Source organism: Lathamus discolor, chromosome 2, assembly GCF_037157495.1.
Source record: "Lathamus discolor isolate bLatDis1 chromosome 2, bLatDis1.hap1, whole genome shotgun sequence".
Lineage (NCBI taxonomy): Eukaryota > Metazoa > Chordata > Aves > Psittaciformes > Psittacidae > Lathamus > Lathamus discolor.
The window spans coordinates 83,308,806-83,332,900 of record NC_088885.1 but is presented as its reverse complement, the minus strand read 5'-3'; the positions used below and the strand labels follow the sequence as shown (position 1 = coordinate 83,332,900).

The 24,095-nt window shown below is 36.3% G+C and overlaps 1 protein-coding gene across 5 annotated transcripts in view; it reads right to left on the bottom strand.

Annotated features, from left to right (window-relative positions):
- Positions 1-24,095, bottom strand: part of RETREG1 (reticulophagy regulator 1) — a 64,848-nt gene that overhangs the window by 14,877 nt on the left and 25,876 nt on the right. Inside the window, exon 1 of one of the 5 annotated variants that reach the window (XM_065667581.1) lies at positions 10,501-10,652. The exons of the other annotated variants lie outside the window; for them this stretch is intronic. Coding sequence (XP_065523653.1) covers positions 10,501-10,535 — 35 coding nt within the window. The 5' untranslated portion in view covers positions 10,536-10,652. Of the gene's footprint in view, positions 1-10,500; positions 10,653-24,095 lie in introns of those variants that run through there. 5 annotated transcript variants of the gene reach the window in all.

The following is a 24,095-nucleotide window of genomic DNA, read 5'->3' as shown; positions in this document are numbered from 1 at the left end:
TCTGGAAATTATTTCTTTGAAAGTTACATCTATAATTGCACTGGACTACAAGAAGATATATTGATTTTTCCTAAAAGGATAAGCTTCTGACTTGCTTCTCTTTGTAGGACTGGGGTTGTGTGCAGATTCTGCACAGAAAGGGAAGTGATCTATCAAATGGTTAACATGCAAGATATACTAACATAACACCGAAGGGGTGGTTATTGAAAGGTTCAAGTGGTCTAAATTAGGCAGAAGCTTTGATCAATGAATGATGATACAAGTAAAAAATGCAGCCCACATTGTTTATTATAACATCAAACAAAAAGTTTGGGATTACATTATTACTGCAGGTTTCTGATAATAGGTTACCAGCAAAACTAGGCAAATGGCAAGCAGCTATATATAGAAACTTCTCTTTCACTTCATTTCCCAGTTAAAACAAAACAAAATAAAATAAAATAAAAAACCCCAACAAACTATTTATAAATTTTGAGTTATATAAACCCCAAAATATATCAGTTCTGTTATACAAACTATGCTAAAAGGAGAAAGCAAACTCTGAATTTCAAATTCAATGTCTTGGCAAAAAGAACACCGAACTTAAGTTCTCCTTAAAATCTCTTTAGAACTAGCATTTCAGCCAAACTCCAGACATTATGTCTGACATCCAATTCAGCAAGGTCTAAAGCCACTTTTTCTCCCAGTTGTAAATCTTTGCTCTCATTTCTCCTAAATACACAGGGTAAGAGGATTTCGGGTTTCTGTTGAATTGTACACTTTGGTCAACTGCTGACCACATTTAAACTTGTGAATTTTTAGATACTTATATTTAAGCCAGAAATAAGTGGTCTTCCACATACAAGAGACCCATTTTTATTCTCCATTGGAAATGTTAAATACCTTCTTTTCTGTTGCACTGCAGACATATTGACTACTTGGAAGCAGCTTTCCTAACATAATGGAGGCTAACCACCTTCTCTTCTTTTCAGATACAGTCTTCATTTTTGTAAAAAGTCAGGAATAATTTTCGTCAAAAATGTCTAGTTATACATCTTAAACACACATGGAGAAACCTCATATTTATGTGTATATTTAACTTCTGTACAGCAACTTCACCACGAGGTGGTGACACAGCAACACTGCTACTAGAACAAGGTTTGGGAGCCATTTCATACAGAACATAAATAGCACACATGAGGGATTCATATTCAAACTATCGTATACATAGTGGAGTGCAGAACATGACTTACAGAAAACCTAGTACTTCTGCTATAGTGTGAAACTGATTAAAGTTTAAACCCCAAATTGTTGCTGTATTCCTGATTTTATTATATTACAGTATTTGTAGTACTGCAGTAGTGTGATTTCCTTTTACACTATAAAATACTCAGTGTGAGGGTTCTCCTTTCCCCCCTTCAAGAAGAAACTATAAACAATTTAAAATAGTGTATCTGGAATTCATAGGGTGAGAGTCCCATCCCTTGGACTAGGTGACCTTTGAAAGCCAGAGAAAATGCAACATATTTTCCAGCCATGCAGGGCACTAAATGCAGTTATTTGCCTCTGACCGGGAATGTAAAATAAAACCATTAAATAATTCATGGAGAACACTGCAGGTACACAGCAGGAAAAATTAGCAATGGTACACAGAACTTTCTGTCCAGCTCCCATCCACAACAGCAATTTAAATTTCCATCCCCTCTGATAATTAGCAGATTGAGATAAGTAGTATACAAAGGTTTTGTCTTAGGAAAAATGAAATTATTATGGATTGGCCACTCTCCTTAAACACTGCTTCTAGCTTTTGAAAACCATTTGCAGCATTAACATGTATTTTAAGAGTTGCCTGTTTATTCTAGTGTTGAAAACTACTATTATGACAGTCTTCTGAATTACAAAATCCTTTTACTAACTCCTACCCTTTATTTAAAATTGTTGACAATCAAAGTGGAACTTCACAGAAGCACAAAGAGAAAACAGGCAAGCCCGATGCCTAGAATCATAAGAGAGCCTAGAAATACATAAAACAAATGTAGATTGCTAGCTTACGAACTTTAATTTAATAGCAAAAATGGGGGGGGGGGGGCAATGCGGGAGATGAAAGCATAAACTACAACAAAAATGCAAACTACTTTCATATACACTAACCACCAATATAAAGAGGAGATACAAGGCAGCCCACTGGGATGACTCATAACAATTGAGAAAAACATGCAAGTTATTCAGAAAAATGGCACATCTGGAGGGAAAGTTCTCTGGAGCTGCTTCTCTTGGCTGTTAATAATGCTTCCTTTTGCAAACCTGAAAAGATGTTGAAAACATAAGCTGCAGTGCAGATAAAACGTACTGCTAGAGGTTTAGTCCAGGGGTCCACGTATAGTGCATTGACAAAGAAGCAGCCAAGCAAGAACCATGAATGGTACAGGTGAAGCTTGTTTCAAGACATTACAAACCCACTATTAACCTTGCTTCGCAAAAGAATACTTAGCAGATTCTTAGAGGCCACAAGACAACATGAGACACCTTTATCAGTTCTACTACACACTCGTCTATGGAACAGGACCTATTCTGAAACCTTATTCTGATCTTGGGCTACTAATGGTATAAGAAAGTCAGCTTGCTAATCTTCAGTGCGACAATCAGATGCACATGCTGCCACTTCTTGTTCACACCTCTCAACATCTACCAGCCTCGATAACACCTGTCCCTCCTGGCCCTGTCCCCAGAGCCCACTTGAGAGGCAGCGTTACTGTGGGGCCAGAGGGTTGGAACAAGGGAAAAGCAGTGAGGTTCCTGGTGAAGGAGGAGTGAGAAAGAAAGGAGGTACAAAGTAGAGTTGCTTCTACACAAAGGCAGAAAAGTTGTATCATGCCCTTGGAAAAACAAATATAAACATTAAATCAGTGTTAGATCAAAAGCTAACAGATACATAACAGTGCATATTCCAGACAAATTAATTCTTCCATGATCACCTTTAAAGACAAAAAGGAAAAAAAGATAAATTAAGTGATGTAGATGATGAATGTGGAGCTCATGACTGTGACACCAAAACCCACTTCAGCATCTTATTAGTGGAGTTACTTACAGTACCTTAATAAATGGCATAAATACGAGCCCTGTACTTTCTGCAGAAACAGCTTTTGGGACTCTTGTTCAGGTGCTCCTTTGAGGATATAAGCCATCAACTCTCCCTGAACACTTTCAAATGTTTTTGTGCATAATTTAGAAAGAATCAGGTTTCATGCTTCTATCACTTCCCCTGGGTTTGATATAAACTACTACACGTCTATTCTATAACTACTGTCAGTAAGATTGAAGGTGTCAATAGAGAAAATTACTCATATCCTTCTGACCACCTGCATCATTTCTAAAACAGAGCAAATATATGAACTGTTACCTAGTAGCTGCAAAAAAAAAAATAAAACAACAAACCCAGACCAAATCAGAACACCCTCCTACCCCAGATGCTTCAACCCATCACAGTCACAAACTCTGGCCAAAAGAGTCATGGCCTCTAAAAATGACTGATGGTGTCATGCTCTCATTTTGTATCTAGACATCTGTTCAAGCAAACCCTGTCACATTTCTCAGAAAGGTCAGTAGCTCTCAGGTTACTGGCTTAAAGATCTCTTTGTGATGTACTGGATTTTTTTTTAATTATGTGTACATGGTTTTATATGTATCTTCAAGTAGATGTGCTACTCAGAACTGCAGCAGTGACAAAATACACCATGATGTGATGGATCTGAAGGATTGCACCTACATAAACAAAGAGGTAGTAATTACAAAGCTTCTGAACCTTCCTGATTTCCCAACTGCAACCACACACGCTTTAAACCTGTGCAGACTCTGTAATTTTAAAGGTAACTTAGAACGTAAGTTACCTTTAGAATGCAGGTGGAAGAACTTACCTTTAGTCAAGGTGGAAGAACTGAAAGTTACATTCCCAAAGATACATAAATCAAAATATAGGTAATACGGCTATTTTCTAGTCTTTCAAAAAGTAGTACCTAGAGCTTATAGAATGATACAGCTGTAAGAAATGTGGATGTTTGTCTAAGGACAAACCTTATAGGCAACCAAGAGTTAAGTACGAAGCTTGACCAAATTAGATCAAGTGTGCGAACTGTCAGCAAACCCAGTGAAGCAGGTTTACGTTTTCAGAGCTTTCACAGGTCTCTGCTGTCACCTATGCTGAGGAAAGGAATCACCACGGTGCAGAAGGGAACAGTTATAATGATTCAGCTACCTTTCTTTGAAACAAACATTTTATACCTTAAGCTCTATGCCAAAAAAAATTTTAATATTTTAAAATTTGTCTTCTAAATTATTCAGGTACAGAGATGATGAATACGGAATAGCATTTAGATAAAAAAGGTTGTGAAAACATTTAAAATATTTTTTTTACATTTAAATTTCAGTTGACAACATACTCAAAATGAAAATAACCTCCCCCCCTCCAAAATACAAAAAAGTGTAAAAAGCATATATTACAGTTAAGTCCATTAAAGTACCAAACACAAAACCTGTAGGAAACAACGTAATATTGATTAACCTTATTGTAATACAATGTAACAAATTTGTGAGTTATGTGCCCTATGTGTAAAGATGGAACAGCCAGTCCACTGAACTCACAGCATAGCATTCTTAATGACCTATGTGGCTATTTTAGAAGGTGATTAAGCAGAATTGTGCTTTATTCTGTGCCACTTTTGGATCCTGTGCAGTTTTTAAATATACTAGAATAATTATATTTGTGTCATGTGGCTATGACAAAGTCAACAAAACTTGCAGTTTAAATGAATCACTGGGGCACCAGGTAAAGCCCTGCTGGCTTCAAAGAAGCCCACAAAAGGATGCTGTATCACTGAACGAATGAGGAACACAGGAAGCATCCACAAATACACTCTCAGACTTTTGAGAGAATCTCCTACAGCCTTTTTCCTACAAACTTTACAAAGCTTTTCTAATAGACATCTTTCTTTATTTCCCACTGCTAATCTATAGGTGCTCCACAGGTTTAGTCTTTTACCAACAACTACTACTATTGTGACAAATAGCCTTTAGCTGATCATAGTTGGCATCCCTTCAATGTTAAGGCTTGGGCACACTTAGAATCTCTAAGATATACAAAGTTAAGATAGATATTGTTTTTAAATTGAAGCTGGAGAATGTAGTCATCAACCTTACAGAGTAAATAACATTTGCCAATCCAAAAAGTTTCCTTTAATTATCCCTCCTGTAGTCCAAATACATAATTTCTAAGAACCAAATGAATTCTGTTAATGCTGAGCAATACTGCTTCTCAAGCTTTTAAAGTGTTTTCTTTCTGACATCATCTGTCTCCATGTGACACTTCAGTTTTGTGCTTTTTATTAACAGTGAGTCAGTCTAATTGGCTGTTACTGTTTTGGGGTTTTTTTTTTCTTCTTTTCCAGGGGAAGGTATGCAATAAAAAGCTGGAAAAAGAACTCATTTCACAGCTTTCAGCAGCATGCATACCCCTTCTATTTCTTGACCAAGAATATTTTTGGTAATATTACTGTATAAGAAATATGTTTAAATCATAATCACTTGATAAGGTTGGATGTAGTTTTCTCAATAGACTGCACAGCAGACTGGTCAGGACATGTGACTTGCAACAAAACATAATACAAAAGCAACCTTTCATCCCTGACTCTATACACTTCTTGCACAGTGTGTTAACTACAGTCATAATAATATTTTCTTCTCTTCAAATGACATGGGAACTTTTTACCAGTGGTGTGCTGCTAAACAGTATCAATCCCATACATGAAGGGGTGTGTTTTTTTTCTTATATTACTAGTCAAGAACAAACTTTTCTGAAGATGAAAGCGATCCTATTGGTGTAAAAATGCACTCAAGTGTTCTGCAAAGGGGGAGGGGAACTCATCTTGTTCTACAGGTTGCTTAAAAAAAAAAAAAAAAAAAAAAAGGACTCATTACTGCCAGGATTTTGAGGGGATGTGTTCAATTCTTCTATCCAAGCATAGCATCAGTCATCTTCTAAAGTCTTAAAAAGGAGATATATTGTCTTTCTTTAGCTGATCAGATTGGTTAACTCCAGCTTTTTCGAATGTGATTCCAGTACACAAGTTCCTTGATACAGCACAGTAAATGTTGTCACTTTTCACTGAATGTCCTATGAAAATAAAATGAACTGCAACTAAATCTGGGCCATTACACTGAACAGCTCCTTTACACAGACACTTCTAAGTAAACTGATAGGTCAGCTCTCACGGGAAACCCTTCCTTTGACCTGTACTCCTGTCCAGCTTCCCTGAGAACACCAGCTACTCCAGTTCGAGGTTATTCAAAATGTGAAATGTGATTTGATAGTCAAGTGCTACTACTCCTAAGTCACGACACTCAATCAGCATAGATTTTTTTTTTTTTAAATGCCTCTTTGCATGAAAACTGGGTGTTTCAGTGCCACATAAATACTATTATAGACTTGCTTTCTTTTTAACAGAGACTACAATACTATTGCTACACACTGTTGCCTTTTTACCAAGGCAGTACAAGGGCTGGGTTCTTCCAGGGCAGCTTCCCATTTATAATAGAAACTGGTGATGCAAAAGAGACATTTTTATTATACTTTTTGGTTGAAAAAGTAAGGAAGTCTTGTTTCTATCAACAGGAGCATAAAGTTTTGTTTGCAGAACTTTTAACAGCTCTGCCCAGCAGTTTGAATTCTTTCACATTTCTTTTTCTCCCACAAAGAAAACTCTTTTAACCCTTTTTCACAAATCACTTGATTTTCCTCCTTCAGCCTCCACATTCTTCAGATGGGATATTCCTAGTTCAAGGCCTCTCAAAGTCAAACAGCTAGGAAAGATGAGCTGAGCATTCCTTGAGTAGCAGAGCAGCTGCACAAAAAAGGAAAATCGGATTTTCAAGAGCCAGACAGAAAATACTTTTAACATGCAAAAACATGAAAACAACTTTTTGTGTAGCATCACAAAAAGGCAGCTTTAACTCTTCTTGTGTGGAACTTCATTCTGATTCTCTTCAGTGAGTTTTAATGTAAATTGTATGAACAGGGGATCATCTACTTTGATGCATTATTGAGAGCTCCTGGCACATCACTTGTTGCCAACATTTTTGCACTGAATTCAATCATAAAAGGAAATTAAAACACTTTCTACTAGCAGAAGAAACAAATATTTTTATATAATTAAAAATCAACATACCTTAAATAGCTAAGTAATAGGGAGATTTGACTTTAAACTGAATCCACATTTTTCTAAGACCAAGCACATACTTAGAAAGGCCATGCACTACAAGACTGCAGTTCAAAATCAATTTGTTCAAAATAATTTCGCTTTCTCTACATGGTTTTTTTTTTTTTGGTTTGGGTTCCTTACCCCACCCCAACTCAAAAGGTTTCTGGCTGACAGTTTAGTGCACCAGTACACCATCTTTTTCAATAGGCAGGCAACAGTGGTTAGAACACAGCAGGCATAGTTCTGACAGAGGAAGTTAAACATCAGTATCTCTTTGAAGCACCTACAGCCATGTGCTTCCACCACTTCAGGACTGATAATTCACAGTACCTTTTATATATTTTTGACCATCATTAGATTCCTCATGAGATGTCTTTTTTTAATAAATTATACCATCTTACACAACACTATAAGGGACCTTGTGATAAAGAATTAGAAGGGGAAATACTGTCTTTATGCTAAACTTTCCAGTCCTTTACCTTTGGCCACATCTCTCCTCACTGTTCATGATCTGCTACTTCCCAGGATCATATGACAAAACAAAAAAAGAAGATATGAGTGGGTACCTAATCTTCACAACTCCTAGCTTTTTTCTAGCTTTACTAAGAAGGATTTGTGCATATGTTCCTTTGCTTATCACAGAATCATAGAATCATAGAATAGTTAGGGTTGGAAAGGACCTCAAGATCACCTAATTCCAACCCCCCTGCCATGGGCAGGGACACCTCACACTAAACCATCCCACCCAAGGCTTCATCCAGCCTGGCCTTGAACACTGCCAGGGATGGAGCACTCACAACCTCCCTGGGCAACCGATTCCAGTGCCTCACCACCCTAACAGGAAAGAATTCCCTCCTTATATCCAATCTAAACTTCCCCTGTTTAATTCACATTATGACTAACAGACTATTGACCAATGCCACATCTTTTAACTACGATGTTATAATGTTCATGAAATACACTTGTGATGCAATACTAAATATTTTATGAAGTAGGACATGAACTCAGGAGAAGACATAAGAAGTATCTGCTTGCATCTGAGAAGGAGCTACAAGGAGTGCAGTGCACTGAAATCAATCAGTGAACAAAGCTAATTCCACAGCTTCTACAGTACCACTACCCTTCATTTTTAAAAATATAAATCAGTAGCTTTGATTCAGTGTGCCCTTAAAATTACCCCATTATCTGTGCATTTACATTACTCTCTCTTCTTTTGTGATTCTAAAATGAATTGTTCCAGTACAGTTCCCATACTGCTCCAGTATAGTTCCAATAGCTCCTCCTTATACTGTCTCTTGTTTAACTTGGATCAAAGTATTCTGACCTCCACCAGATCTCATTAGCACTTCTGCAGGAATGTTCTCCAGTTTTGTTACCACCCAGATAAAAAGGCAAATGAATTCCACAAAACCCCTATTTTTGATTAAACTATTTTCTCAAACCTTTTGGCTGAATAGCAAAGGCACAAATGAGTGAGGGACTAGGATCAGGGTTAATTAATTTAATGTCAGTTTTAGAAATAATAAATGAGGAGAGCAGGCCCTATTATCACACTTTTCCAGGTTACTGCTTTGAAATGTTCATCCTTTTACTTTAAAGCAAACAATCTTTAATTCATAAAAAAAAAAAAAAACCAAAAAACCCCAAAAAAACCTCTTATAGGTTTAGGCCTAGTATTACTTAACTATTTAACGGCCAAAGCTTGCTACAAGCCTACACAGAAAAAAAACCTGTGAACAAGTCAAGTTAGGTATTACAAAGCTTGTATGTTTTGCACACCAGTTGCATCCTTTTACATGTTGGTGAACACTGATGTTTTTTTGTTTTTTTTTTCCACAAACGCAAATTTTGATTTTTTTTCCCCCAAAACAATTATTTTTCTTCTCAGCTGATAAGATTTTCTCAAGGAAAGACTGCACATCCTTTACAAAACTGATTCAAAAGCACAATAAAAATATGATTATGATCTGAACCCTTTTTTTTTTTTAAAGGTGTCATGCATACTGCTGTTTTCCCGCATTGAAAAATATACGCTTCAACAAAGTGGAAATCCAGCTAAACATTTTGTAATGAACAGCATTTAACACTTTGGTGGCTGTCAGTAATGAGTCAACATTTCCTTAAAAGAAAAAAATACCACCTACTACTACAATTACTTTATACAGGGCACAGCTTAGATCCCTGCAATCGGAAATGCGTAGGTGACCCCACCCTTGCAGAGACCCAGTTATGCCACTGGGGTTCCACTCCCCCGTGCTCATCCAGTTAGATGACCATGCCTGCACAACAGACACCAGAAGGGTCTTCTGTATTTCATCTATCTATCTTACAACAACACATTGTCATACATATTGGAAAAACATCCACAGAAATGTTCAAATTTAAATCCGAAGACATAATGAAATGCTCACTTTCAATTTGTGTAGTACTTAAAACTTGCCTCTATATTCTGTCACTTTGTTAACTAACTTAAAAAAAAGTCTATTTCCACATACATGACTATTTTTTCCCCCTCCTCCCAATATCGAATATTTCATTAACATCAGTTTGGAGACAACATTTTGATTAGCTTCAAGACAATAAAATTGCAACTATTGGAAGACCACGTGGACTTTAAGAATCCTGTATTATAAACTCTGTCATAGCCAAACATTAATAGCATCTACTTTCAAAATATCTATTTTAAAATCTATTTAGCTAAATTTAATTAGCACATTTATTTCATTGGAATGTGCTGGATCATATTTTGAAAAAATAGTATTTGTTAAATTGTTAATAAGTTTTAGATCCAACTACTTGCTTTTTGTCCTCATAGTTTGTTTTATAAGCTATTTAAGATAAAAATTAAACTTCAGAAAGACAGGCATACCTCAAAGGGACACAGTGCCCTATCTCACAGAAATAAGTTATGGTTCTGTCAGTAATGTGGCTCCATCTCAACTATTTGTGTCTCTTGACATTTTGAGGCTTGTTATTTGTCCCATGGTTGGGAAAAGTGACTAGGTAGAAACCACCTACTGTTTTCTTCCCTTCAGCCTTAGTTTAAGAAAGACACAAAAGCTGTACAAATTAACCTCTCTGCAGACATTAACTAAGAAACCTTAGGCTAGCATTAGAGGCGAATCCCCAAGAATTTGCCAAGAATGATCTGTTACAATGCATAGAAAACTGATCGTAGGCTGAGAACTCAGGAGTGCACACAGATTAACTACACAAAGCCCTGGTCTGTACTGCACTGCACAAGAAGGCCATCAGAATGAACGTACAGTACCTTTCATCTTGTCCCAGATCCTCACTGTCTGGCATTTCAGATGTAAAAAGGAATTCTCTCTCTACCAATCTAGATAATCCAGGCAATGATCTTCTAGCCTGTTTTGTGTTTTAGAAGTGACAACCAGGGCACCTGTCCGCTTTGCAGCTGAGAAGAGCGCTCCTTGCTCAGAGAGCAAATGTTTACAAGACATCCTAAGTGCTTGCTGGTCTTGAATGAAGTTCAGAGCATTCAGCTTTGATTGGCTAAGGCTATAAATAAACAAGTCGTGACTCACCTCACACACTATGACAGGGTGTTTAGTAGCAAGCACAGCCAAAAGCAAAACAGTTGGCTCTTTTTTCTTCTGGTCATGTGAGGGAGGCTCACCACCCAGTTAGTACATTTTATTTTTCTGCTTCCACTGGAAATCTTCCTCAACATCTCCCAGTTTTCTCAGGTGTGAGTGAGCAGCAACCAAAATGACAGGTAGATAAATGACACAAACTTAAACTGTTGAAAAATCTAAGACCTTATTCTAACTGTAAAAATATGATTTCCCCCCATAAAGTGCCAGTTACAAGCTGACAGAAGAAGCAATATTATTCTCCATTGACTATATTCACAGAGTAAAAAAAATGAACTTTGGTAACTCTTTTAATATAAGGATCAGGAAAATGAGTTTTAAATAAAGATTAATTGCATTGTTTTCAAGTTCTGGTTCCTGGCTTGTCTGCTACAAGCAGTCTTAGCTACCACAAGGATTCCAGCAAACTGTACTGGAAGAGTCCTCAAAATGAACATATGCCACCGACAGGAGGAGGTTTTCTGCCAAAATACCTCAAGTGTCTCTGTGAACAACCTGAGATAAATTGACAAATTCACTTTCCTCCTATGGCTTTGTGTAGCATGCATGACAGGGATTCTGTCACTCCAGCTACACCAGCTATGTCTCTATTAATTTTCAACACCCCCAACCATATCTGTGCTGATAATGCCTTGTCACACAGCCCAAGACTCCAAGGATCACATATGTACATTGATCAGCACACTGCTCAGCACTGCTCCTTCACATGAGTTCCTTCTTCCATTAAACAGCTTGACCTATTGTTCTTAATATATTTCAAAAAAATATTATATCCAGAGATACCTGCATAGAAATCTTTTTTTTTTTTTTTTTTTTTCCCCAGGAAAGAACCCAGCAAGATTTAGACCTGCCTCTCCAGCATGGGATAGCACAAATTGTCCCGGGAATATTAAAAATAAATTTAAAATTAAAAAAAAAAAAAGTAAACCTGTAACAAAAGGTACATCAGATTAAAAACAAGCACCCCACACCTTTGACTTGGTAAACTGCATTTGGCGCATTATGGGTAATGCATTATTCGCTAGAAAGATGACTTAGAATTCCTTGTCGCTTTGAAAGTTATCAATTTCTTCTTATTTCATTATAAAGTGCTTCAAAAATGACTAGGAAGATCTAGATTAAAATTGCAAAAATTTCCTAACCATAAAATCACAGAGCTATTACTTTAAATTACATGGGTTATATTTACTATGTGAGTATCTGAATTTAAGAAAATTCTCAGGAAATGCTGAGAAAAAAAACAAAACAAGAATGCTGCCTATTTGTGAACTACAACTTCCTTAACTCCTCCCAACATTCCAGTTAGTTCCTTTTCCTTTTCCTAATCTCATCCAGTCATCTGTATTCGTAGCTTTCCTCAATCTTTCACAAGACATGCTGTTCCTGAAGCAATATAATCACACTGGACTTTAAAAAGGAAGGAGGGAGAAGCAAAACAGAAGTCCTATGCCTGGATCATGCAAGGCAATATATAAATATGTATTAATAAATGTCCTGCCCTACTCAGCAACCATGTTCCATGGTCACCTCCATGTGCGTATTCCAGTCTCATCTTCTCTTTTCTATTTCTGATAGTTACAGCTGAAATGTTTAGAGCTAAATTTCCTTCAAGCTTACCCTGCAAGAAGAGCCCCTAAATTAAAAAAAACTTAATTAATAAAATTATTTATGTGACAGCTTCATTTTCCAATTAAAATTCTGAAGTTCTCTAATTAGGAAAAGCACCAAAAGAAATAACTGAACTGTGCAAACATACAAAAGCACCATTCAAAGCTTAAATGTAGCATCAAAGATGAAAGCAAGCAAAACTAAACCCCTTGTGCAATCTGAGTTGCTTTTGTTTGTTTACATGCACTGCAATATAGTTTTACATAACCACATGTATTTACTATGCAAAATGCCTTTTTACAAAATACTTATTTGTAATGCATTTGATGATCACAGTCAGGAGCTGAAAAGCTTTCAGTATCATGTCTATCCCTGTATTTCAGTCTTGGAACTTGATGTATTCCTAACTCTTCAAGTATTCCTTTGGACTGTTCATTTCTTTGTCACACTCGGTAAGCAATGTTCACTGCTACAGCAGAAAAATGGTTCACTGTTTACTTTTACAATTCCTCAGAACTCTTCCCCACCCTCAGTGAGGTAAGGAGTATAATAACACCTTATTTATTTATTGATAAGCAAGTTCTGGAAAGATTAGGTTCAAAAGTGTCTACTAAATGAGTAAGTGAAATGTCAAGGACCTGTTAACTTGGAAACAGAGCATTTATAGAACACTTCAATACTCAAAAGACTAGCTTCTACTGATATCATTGCTCATCATTTTCGCGAATCAGACTTCAGAACAGCATGACTGCATAATCAGCTGAACTGCAATCACACTAAAAAGACCGAATCTCCAGTAAATTTGTCTCAATTTTTTCATGATCCTGAATTCTTTTGCACCTGAACAAATTTAGAGCTTGTACTGGCGCATCTGAAGGTTTCCAGCAGATCAGGCTCCAGACTTTTTCACAGTCGCACAAGATGGAATGACCTCTCCCAGTACACCTGGGTGGAACAGGAGCAGGTGAGCCGAAGTAGTGTACTGAATTAGGCCAAAGGGCTTATGGCATCTCCTACTGTGTCCAAAAGTGCAGCCTAGAGAAAATTTGCTGCCTTCTCCAAATAGTCTTCCAGACTCCAACTTGTCACTCGTAAGTTTACTCAACCAGCAGTGATGTCTGTATTTTTAGCTCTGAGTGGATTTCCATCCTGTGATATCATCTATAGCATCTTGTGGCAGGGACTTCGGCAGCTTAACTACATGCAGTTTGACAACCAAAAAACCAACCAAACTCCACCTAATGTCATTTGCTTGGATCTAGCCACTTCAACTTATTTCTGAGAAGTCTTATACTGGAACAAGCAGATGACAGTCAACCTTCTTTAGCTCTTCACAGCTATTTAGCATTTTTGCAGACCATTACCATATCATTTTTTATGAGACTGCAGAATTGAAAGGTGGAGCTGCCTAGGAAAGAGCCTGCCTGATACTAGAATTGCTAAAAATACTTTTTAAATGTTTTTAACATGGAAAACTCAAAGTGACTAGAAGTGATAGGCTGAGAAAGGAAAAGTTCTTACCCTGCCCATGTTATTTGTCAGGGAGGTTTCTTACTTTGTTGCTGAGTTACTGCTAACACTACAACTTTCTGGACTGCAGTGGACTTTGGTCAGTCCTCTCTGTCCCTTTTAAGTTCTTGCCACCTCTGAAGCCTGAACTCGTATGACTAATCTCTGCTCCTCCCAGCAACCTCTTTGCTTGTGCTGTCTTCCAGCCTTGATATGTTTGTCACTTCTCACATCCAGCATTTTCTGAAATTTTCCCTCCCCTTGGCTCATTGGTTCTTTAACAGGAAGAACCCCTTCCACCTTACAGAAAGATTTAGCCCCTACCCCCATTACTTCTGAAAGGAACATGAAAGCACTTCACTTTGTAAACAAAAGGAAAAAGATACTATCAATCATGCTCTGCTCTTGCTCAGCTCATTCAGCTTTGAAAGCCTTATTTTCATTGCTTGTTTCATGCATACAAGCTGTTGCATGTCCTCAAACATCCTGGCTGTACTTTTCCAAACTCTTCCTATGTTTAGTTTAGTATAAATGATTTAAGGTGAGAGAGATTGGAAATGTACACCACTATTCGTGGTGTGGGCATACTACTGATTTACACATTTTGATCCTTTCTGTGAGTTGTTCCTCATGCTCTGCTGGCCCTAATTACCACAGTCTTACACATAACTTTCCAGAGTACATAGTAGTCTTTATATTTGGATAACTTTAAGAATCAATCCTTCTTACTTCTGTTAATCTCCATTATCCTGTTCTTCAACTAAGGAGACCTCTTCTAGACCTTTCTCAAAACTTCCTTGATAGCTGCTAACATCTCCCTCTACCACCAGATACTAAGACACCCCAAGAATTTTCTGGCACACAGATCAGCTGCTAGCCTGACATGCTGCTTGATCAGGGAATCTTACCAGGTTTGCTCTTGCTGAGTACAGATTTGGACTGAACATGTATCATGATGAAGTAAATTGCCTTCCCCCCCAATAGTATAGACATCTATGTGAAATTTTCCTTTTCTTGGCAGGCACAAAAGACTTCAGAGGCAGTCATCAGCAAAAGAAGGAAAATAAAAGCTATGTTCTTGCCAGAGACGACAAAGCAGCCCTAATGAGTAGCTGAAAGGATCAGAAATAGTGTCAGATTCACTGTTTTCCATACTCAGATACTGCTCAAGCACTTCAGCAGGTAGGTAAAAGGCAGTGTGCTGTCCACGGGGACTACGAAGGGAATGATCTGATGTTGTGTGGTAGATGGTGTGCCCCACCCAGCCTGCAAGCTTTCGAAGATGTTTAATCAGTCAGCCCATGGCACGCTTTGCTGGTCAGCCAGCCCCAGAACTAGCCACAATCACTGTCCCTTCTATGTCTCTCCTTGTCTAAAAGGAGAGCAAGATGGTGCTTTCAAAGCATAACCTTGTTCTAATTATTCGGTCTCACTTCTAATAGTGTGGATGAAAAAATAATGAACACTATACTGTGCACTTAAAGATATCCTAAAAAACCACAACTGACTCATAGCAAAAAAAAAAAAAAAAAAAAAAAAAAAAATCACACTCCTAAATTCTGTATGTAGTTCATATATCCAGAAGGAATGACAAGTCTAGCATTTTACTTTTTGTAGATAGTTTATGCTGATGTTATTTTCAGCAAGAATGTGTGCTTTAAAATTACCATCACTGTCAAAGGCATGTTTAAAATTAAACCTAATTTGAAATGCATGTTTCTGCTACTGAAATAATTCATATTAATAACATACATAAAGTCCCCGTCCCCCCTAATTAAGTATTTTCCACCCCTTTTTCAATACAGAAAACAGAATATACTGCTCACACTTGGAGGGTGTGTGTGGGGGGTGTGCACGTGCAGGCACGTGTACATTTATGTATTTTTAAGTATACATTTTACTGTATTTCATCAATTTGAAGTGCACACCCAATTTTCCCGTATTCTCAACATCCAAATTTGCTGAACGGTACTTGTCCTGGTTCTTTCTGGCTATGTAAAGCTGACTTCAAATTGCAAACGCTTACTATATTTACCTAACTTTGAGATGCCTTTGTACACCATAAGATATGCACAGGTAGCTTGTTTTATAAGAGAGGGAGCCCTTCATACAAACATGAATGAAAAATCATCAAGACAGAGCTATAAACATGCTTAGTTCCTTACTGAAGTGTTATAGCAGGTATAACCTCAACCTGGTAAGCTAAACACTGTCCTAAAAAAAACATTTAAGACACCTATTACATACAAAATGTAACTTTGTATTTATCTGTACCTAGGAATAGGAATGGCAAAAAAAAAAAAAAAAAAAATTAAAAAATCTTTCCACGGTTAAAGACTAATAAAAGCAAACAAAGTAAGTGCTCAGGAAATCTTTTTTCTCTTCATGGAATCCTGCCCACTAAGCAGAACCCTTCTTTGTACTTGGATGAAATAAATAATTGTTAAAACAGTTTTTAATTCTCAGGATGCATATTCAGAAAAAATACTCCCAAACAAAACAAACAAACAAAAACCAAAGCTAAACACAAACACCTCCCCCCCCTCAAAAAAACCCCAACAAACCACAAACAAAAGGGCATTCAATTTTGACATTAAAAAAGTAATGCAACATTCAAAAAGCTAAGCAAGATATTGCATGCAAGAAATATTTACTGGGCAGAACAGAGCACGTGAATATGTATGTTTAAAGAATCATCAAAATTTGAGTATAAAAGCAAACTGACTATCAACAGACACCAAAATTTGATTTTTATCAGCAACAATGAATTGTCACAATTTGGTTTCGGTGTTCCATCATAAGGCACACATAATAATATTCCATAATGCACGACAGTATTTCCAAGTTTTTTAACACAAGGAGAAAGAAAGATTAAAGGAAGTAAGAGACACTTCAACTGCAGTTTAAAAGCAAATTACTACATTTTAGTCACATAAAGATAGCAAATCTTCCTCTGGTACAAATATCATGCTGGATTTGTGTGACAAACACAGAAGAGCTGGAGACAGGGTGGTAGATCTTACCACTAAGGGTGCAAATCTCAACTGCTCTGGGACTTTTTGGCCATGGGATCTTGCCTAAACAGCTATAAAAGAAAGAGATTTTGGAAGGAAAAAATAAAATCACATAATACATCACCAAGCATTTATCTGAGCAATTTCTAAAAATAACCAAATATTTTGCCAAATTTTTCAAAAGACTTCTTATATACTGTTTCACAAAATCATGTCGTTTACTATAACACATTTCCTATTTGTCCCAAGACCTATGGAAGTACTTATGTACTCGTAATCATGGACTGTAATTCAGTAAAGTCACATTAAAAATGCAGATTTTTTTCTAGGCACACATGCTACTCAAGATTTTGAAACCTTCCCCTCCACCTGTCTCTTTTGACCTGTAGCAGTCTGAGTATTTCCTTCTCAGCAATTGTATTCTCCCTCATTGAACAGACATGAACTATATGAAAGGCAGACCAAACAGCAAGATAACTATATAATGAAATCAGCTTGCAAACAAATTGGTCAAGACATTAAAAATTGTTAAGACCACATAAGACTTGAAAATCTTTTTCACAAGTGTCAGTACAGTTAAAGCACAATCCTTAAAAGTACTGTGTTTTCTAAGGTAAGAATAAAATGCAGCACAAATCAAGAAAAATAGACTGCCAACAAGCTACCAAGAAAATTAGAATATTTAGAAGACAATTCTATATCTAATTCAAAGAAGAACATAAGAAGACACTCAGCTATGTAGAATCTTTAACATAATTAGGACACCCAGAGCCACATACTGACAATGCCTGTGTCTGAAAGCTTTTGCTGGTAATCTCACTGTTTGCTAAAACAGACCACCATTACTTTATGACTGCCACCATCCTGTGAAGAAGAGGGTATGAGCTAGTTTTCCATCTAATCATATAATTTATTCTTTGGTACAGTGTAAGAAAATCTCACCAGAGTGCTTAGTGCAATCACAAACCACAACTAGATCTAAGTCCAGGTCACCAGTTCTGAATTAGAAGCTTAAGGATGAATAACTGCAGGACATCAAGTACTTTATAATGGAAGCACAGCACTGTTATTTTCATGACATCAACCCTGCTCTTATTCTGCAGCTCAAAGCACCACAGTTTTTATTAATATTCAGAATTGCTAGCCAAATCTTTTCATACTAATTGTGATTCATCTTGATTCCTTCAGGGCCACAGCTTTTTTCAATGCCTATATAATGAAAGTGAGACAGATCACTAAATTATACTGTTAAGTTATCAACTTATTAACATCAATTTATCTATTCGTGGTTTATTGTGTGACAAGAGATAAAGTCTCTTAGAGTTTAATATGCCTGATGATAAAATTACAATCATATTCTCTTGTTCTGAGAAGAGCTTTTTTCCATTAGAATTGTCTTTATTTAGTCTCATTGTGGTAGTTTATAAAACTGTGAAACTGTGACATTAAAAATACTAAATCATCACTAATATAACTCAGTTTCAAGGCTATATTTTTATCTGATAGAGCAACTGGTAATTTGTATGCTACCTGACAGTACTTTCCAACTCCAACACATGTAACAGCATATTAGCAAATCTGATATAATGACAATAATGAAAAATAAATCTCTATAAGTAAAATTTGAAGTATTTACAAACTGGAACAGGTCAGGGAAGAAAAGTCAGAGTGCATGCCATTTAAGAAGGCACATATTTGTGTATGCTGATCAACCGGCTTGTTAAAAAATAAACAACGAAACACATAAAAAAATTATAGGAACCTCTTGTCATGGTTCATGTTACTATTTGATCTTGCATTAAAGCCCTACCAGCTGGAAAGCAAAAGCAGACATAGGAACACATTAAAAGCTAGCATCAAAACTTAAAAAAAATAGTCCTGCACAGTATCACAGGCACCAATGTAGAAGGGCAAGGCAGGTAATAATGAGAAATATCAGCAAGAAATATGTTCTACAAAGCAATGCTATGCTTCTCACAATGGCAATTCATACATGTACACAATTGCAGATTGGACAGGATGGTTAATTCTGAGATCACAGATGAAAACAAAACTGATTTTATCCTGGAGTGACTGGTGTGCCCAATTTCTTACCAGAGTTTCTCTAAAGTAAATACTTGTCAAACCACAACCATTCTGCTCTTTTAACATCCAGCCCTCCATGAAACAACTGCAAATTTAAAGCTATGAAGGCTGTTGAAACACTATACAGTTCCACAGAAAAGGCAAGGGGGCAGCCAAGACTGCAAAAGACAACTCAATCCCCTCCTGCAATTACCCCTACTACCAAAAAACCCCCCCGAGTTAAACGGCTCTTGAGCTAATACAAGTCAAGAAAGGTTCAGACAAAGAACGATGATCAATGAAGACCTGCAACTTAACCCATCTGTCATCAAGGGCACATGCAGATTTGTGACTTAGGGGAATCCCCTGAACTGGCTGGGCAAGTGCTGCCAGAACACTCAGCCAGCAGTGCTGAGCACCCGATAACCTTTGCCCTGCAGGGCAAGAAGATGATAATAGGCATGACATTTCGCCGAGTGGCTGACAGCACTACTGGGAAGCCAAATTAAGTTCAGCTACCTAGACTTCTATCTCAAAGTAAAAAAAACCATAAATTTTCCTTTCCATGTTCCTTTGTTATTTTTATTTAAAATCAATCCCTTCCATAAGGTGGTTCAGAACACATGTACAGATTATCTTGTTTTACATAACACAACATCAGCTCCTATCATTGTTAAAACTTCTTTTCCCCTCATTCTTCATAGACATCTAAGGATTCCTAAAGAAATCTTTTTGTTAAGCTATAAAAAAATACATTTCAATAGCACATTTTTTCTGCCAAAAAATGAAAAACTAAGCATTCATTTTAGAAGTTACTTATTCATACATCTTTTATCAATACAAATCTGTAAAATTTACCATAGCTTTTGCTGTTTTCCTTCAGAATCTTGATCTCCAAGATACCTAAGAGAAAGCATCCTTTGCTTTGAAAAACCTTCTGTACTGATATACAGATCATAGACTATCTCAAGTTGGAAGGGAACCCATAAGGGTCACTGAGTCCAACTTCCTGGATGTTCTACAGATGTTCCTATAGAGGAGGGAAGTAGAAGGGTGAAAAGAAAATAACACTAAGACTTTTACTTTAGTCCAGTGAGGTTAGTTTTTCTTACTAAAAACCAAACACACACACCACACACAAAAAAACCCAACCAAACCCCAAGACTTTATTTGGGAAATATTCAGAGCACTTTAAATACATCATCTTCCAACTACTTTTCAGGTATCCTGATTTTCCCTCCAGCTCATTTATGTAACTGACAAAGAAAGCCCCAGAATACTAATTTCCATATGCTAAAGTTGTTCTTTACCAAGTAAAAAATCCTCTTCAGTAATTTTTTTATTTGATTATTGATGGATGAAATAAATATTTTCCAAGGTACATCTGGAAGGGTTTTGAGCAAAGTATTTAAAACTTTAACCAAAAATACCATTTATGTGTCCTTCTCAGAAATTTTTTTATTTTTTTGTTTATCATCATATTAAGGAGTTTTCAACTGAACTGCCACATTTTGAGACTCCGATTAAAACACACAGTATCTAAGTCAGTTAACAAGGTGGGACAGAAGTTGCCAAATTACACATTTTAGGCAAATTGTCTGTTTATGGTGAACTCACAATGGAAACAGTTTTGTTCATGTACAGCCCTGGCGTGAGAACTTCATTCTGTAATTGTTCAGACACATTTAGTGTCTTCGCTATCAATATGCAAGACTTAAGTCTTACATGCTTTTTTCTCTGTGTTCTAAGAAAACATAAACATGCATTTGGCTAAAAGTTCTTAAAAGTGATTTGAACAATTTTTTTGTAAAGACCAGCCATGCAAACCTCAGATATTACTGCTCTGATTGATTTTATTAGTCTGATCTCATGCCTAAATACATAAAAGCAAGTTCTTCAGCTACATGTTGACCTTGCAGCTTCCGTGGAATGTGGTGGTAGAAACAGACAGTCTAATATCGGGCAATAGCTATCTCAGCTCCTGAGATTTCTCAGACTTTAACATTTATATACAACTTATTAACAACATATACACAATGCAGAAATAAAGAGATGTATTTATTTCAGTCTTACTAGGTCACTTCAGTGAATAAAAAGTCAATGCTTGTAACGCTTTTAAGAACAGCTAAACTGGGTCAGCCAAAGTTCCATCTAGTCCTGTGCCCTGTCTTCAACAGTTGCCAGAATTGAATACCTGGGTATACTTGACCAACAGAATAAGAACATGGGAAAATATGTATTTCATGGAAGTATCATTCCAATACCAACCTCCAACTACCTGCGACTCAGGGACATTCAAAGCCAGAGGTAGTGATATTTATTTAATAGCCTTAAATTAATTTTCTTTGAAGAACTGTCCTACAATTTATGTTTTTAATCCACATATAGTTCTAATGTTCACAACAATCATGTGCCAAGGATTTTTAAAGCTTAATTACGTTCTTTTTATTCTTCCTCAAAGGCATGATACTTACGGTGTCTTAGAGACCTCTATTATATTTCCCCTTAATTATTCCTTTTCTCTTTTGAAAAGTCCTATCTCATTTACTTGTTCTTTATATTTTAGCTAATGCCTTTTGGAAGTTCTGCTGGACTACAGCAATCTCTGCTCAGCATTCTGTCACAGTCTTCTTTCACTGTCTGAATTTTTAACATAAATTTTAAAAGAATGTTAATATTTACCTTTCAAATATTTGACACAGCTATTTCTACTACTTTCATATTGGATACTTTTATATTCACCATGAAATTCTCTTAAGCATTACTGCACACTGTGAAGTGACCTAGAGTAACATCAATAGCCACAGCTACATCAGTGATCTGTTAATTGAATTATGAATCCAAGCGTTTGGTGAAAAAAACCTGAACTTCAGAAGAATTCAGAGAGCCTCATTCTTCAGATTTAAAATCTAAGATAGGAAAAGGTGTGTGTGTCATATGGTGCTGTGACCACACCATTCAGGCGGATTTGAGAGAACTTTTATGGTTTTGTACTGCAGTAAGTATTTATTTCTGAAAAATTTTATTAAACCAGTTTCCTGCATATGTCTAATTATCTTCATTCAAGGAGTGGGGAAACCTGTGGAACATGGAAAAGATAATGAACATATGCTATCCTCTATTTTCCTCAGTGTAAAAATAAAAGACAGCTCTATAGGGCTGATTTCAAGTGTTATTTCGACTCTAAAATAACTTTCAAAACAAAGAAAAAAATAATTAAGGAATGAAATATATTCCAATAGGTAAACATGCAACATCTCTTCTGACAGTAAGAAAAACAGAAGGAGACCCATGGAAGGAATATCATACTTGTTTCAAAACAGCTAGGCTGTTTTACTCAACTGTATGTCAAAACACTTGAAGACTATAATATGTTATTCTGCTGATAGGCTCACATGCTTCAACAGAACTGAGTGCCAGGACATTCCTTACTAAATTAGTGACTAATCAGATGTTGTGCTGGGAAGCACACCCTCAAGTGTTACAACAACTCAGGCATCTGCAACATTAAAAAAAAAAAACACAAACACAAACAACAAAATAACCAACAAAAAAAAAAGGGGACTAAGACTATAGGTTCTTATGTCCTACGTAAATAACTTCTGTCACGTGTTCCGTAATCTAATGCTTGTATTTGGCAAACCAGATGCAATAAAAGGTCAAAACCCGACTAATATATAAACTCAACTGTACTTATTCTGATCTTTCTCCTAACACTGTTCTAAAGATTCCAAGAAATGACATTCTCCTCCTTCCATGGCAATAACTAGTAAATATTTCTAAAGACCTTGCTTTGTTAATCATAAATGTTTCTTACTTCTTTTATCAAGCTCTAAAATTAACACAAATTGCTTGCTTTTTTTTCCTTTTTATCAGCTTCAAATTTCCAATATGCTTTATAAATTGTTTAGAATTTGAAAACTTGACAGGAATTAACTCAATATGATATTAGGTGACCTGCACATATTTTCTCCTTGTGCTATACAGTGTTTTTACAAAACTGAAATGTATTTTCTATATTCTTGCTGCTTACAAGGGGACATACTGCATATGGAAAACTGTGTAGCACTATAGAATTGTAAATCTTTTGTTCTTGCTACTGAGATCTAAGATAGTGAAAACTATTATTTGTATAATTCATTTTCTCAAACCACATATAACAGTACAGAAAAGCGAGCTTTTTAAGCACAGAAAACAGATACAGATTCAATGGCTTGGGTTTCAGGTTCTAGAAACCTTCGCATTGTCTGCAGAATGGCCTGGAAGCTGGTTTCATGAAGCTGAAATCAATGTCAGGGACAACCAGTCCCAGAACCATTACTGTATATCATGTATACGCATTCTCATAATCACATTGATGAGAGTTTGTGTGGCAAGAAAAAAAAAATCTGTGACTGGCAACAACAGAGAAAAGCAATCATGGAAACTGGGAGGTAAATGACTCTGATAAATATACCTATGGCAGGTTTGGGCATTTGAGTCAGTAACTTTTATTGTGTGTGGAACAAATCCTATTCTTCTTCTGAAAATAATAATAAAAGCAGTACTTCTGCTTACAGGAAACAATTTAGACCAACATTAAAAGGGGAAAAAGCTATTTGTACTTGCAGGAGAAGAACATATTTCACATTTTTGTGTTTGGCACAAGCCATACCATCTGCTTTTCATGTAGTCTTTAGTATAGTGTGAAAATAGAGAATATGGTCAAACTTGCTACCCATTTTTATGGAGCTTATCAAATACGATTTAACATTTGTTTAAGAAAAGCAATTCCGAAATGAAACAGTCCACATTTTTAATATATCCTAAAAGCAGTCTCTATTTAAAGTAACACTGGGGGCTCCCTGAATGCTATAGTTTATAAATACTCTTTAAGATGACAAGTCAAATGACTTCAGGATTGTAAGTTATCTCTGACAGTTGTTCAACTGTTAAAATGGAAAGAGGTAAGAATAGAATAAAAATACCAACAGTGAAAATGTTACACATGCAAGGGAATAAACAGGCAATAGGACACATGACTATTTTAACATTAATTTTTCCACTTATATTTA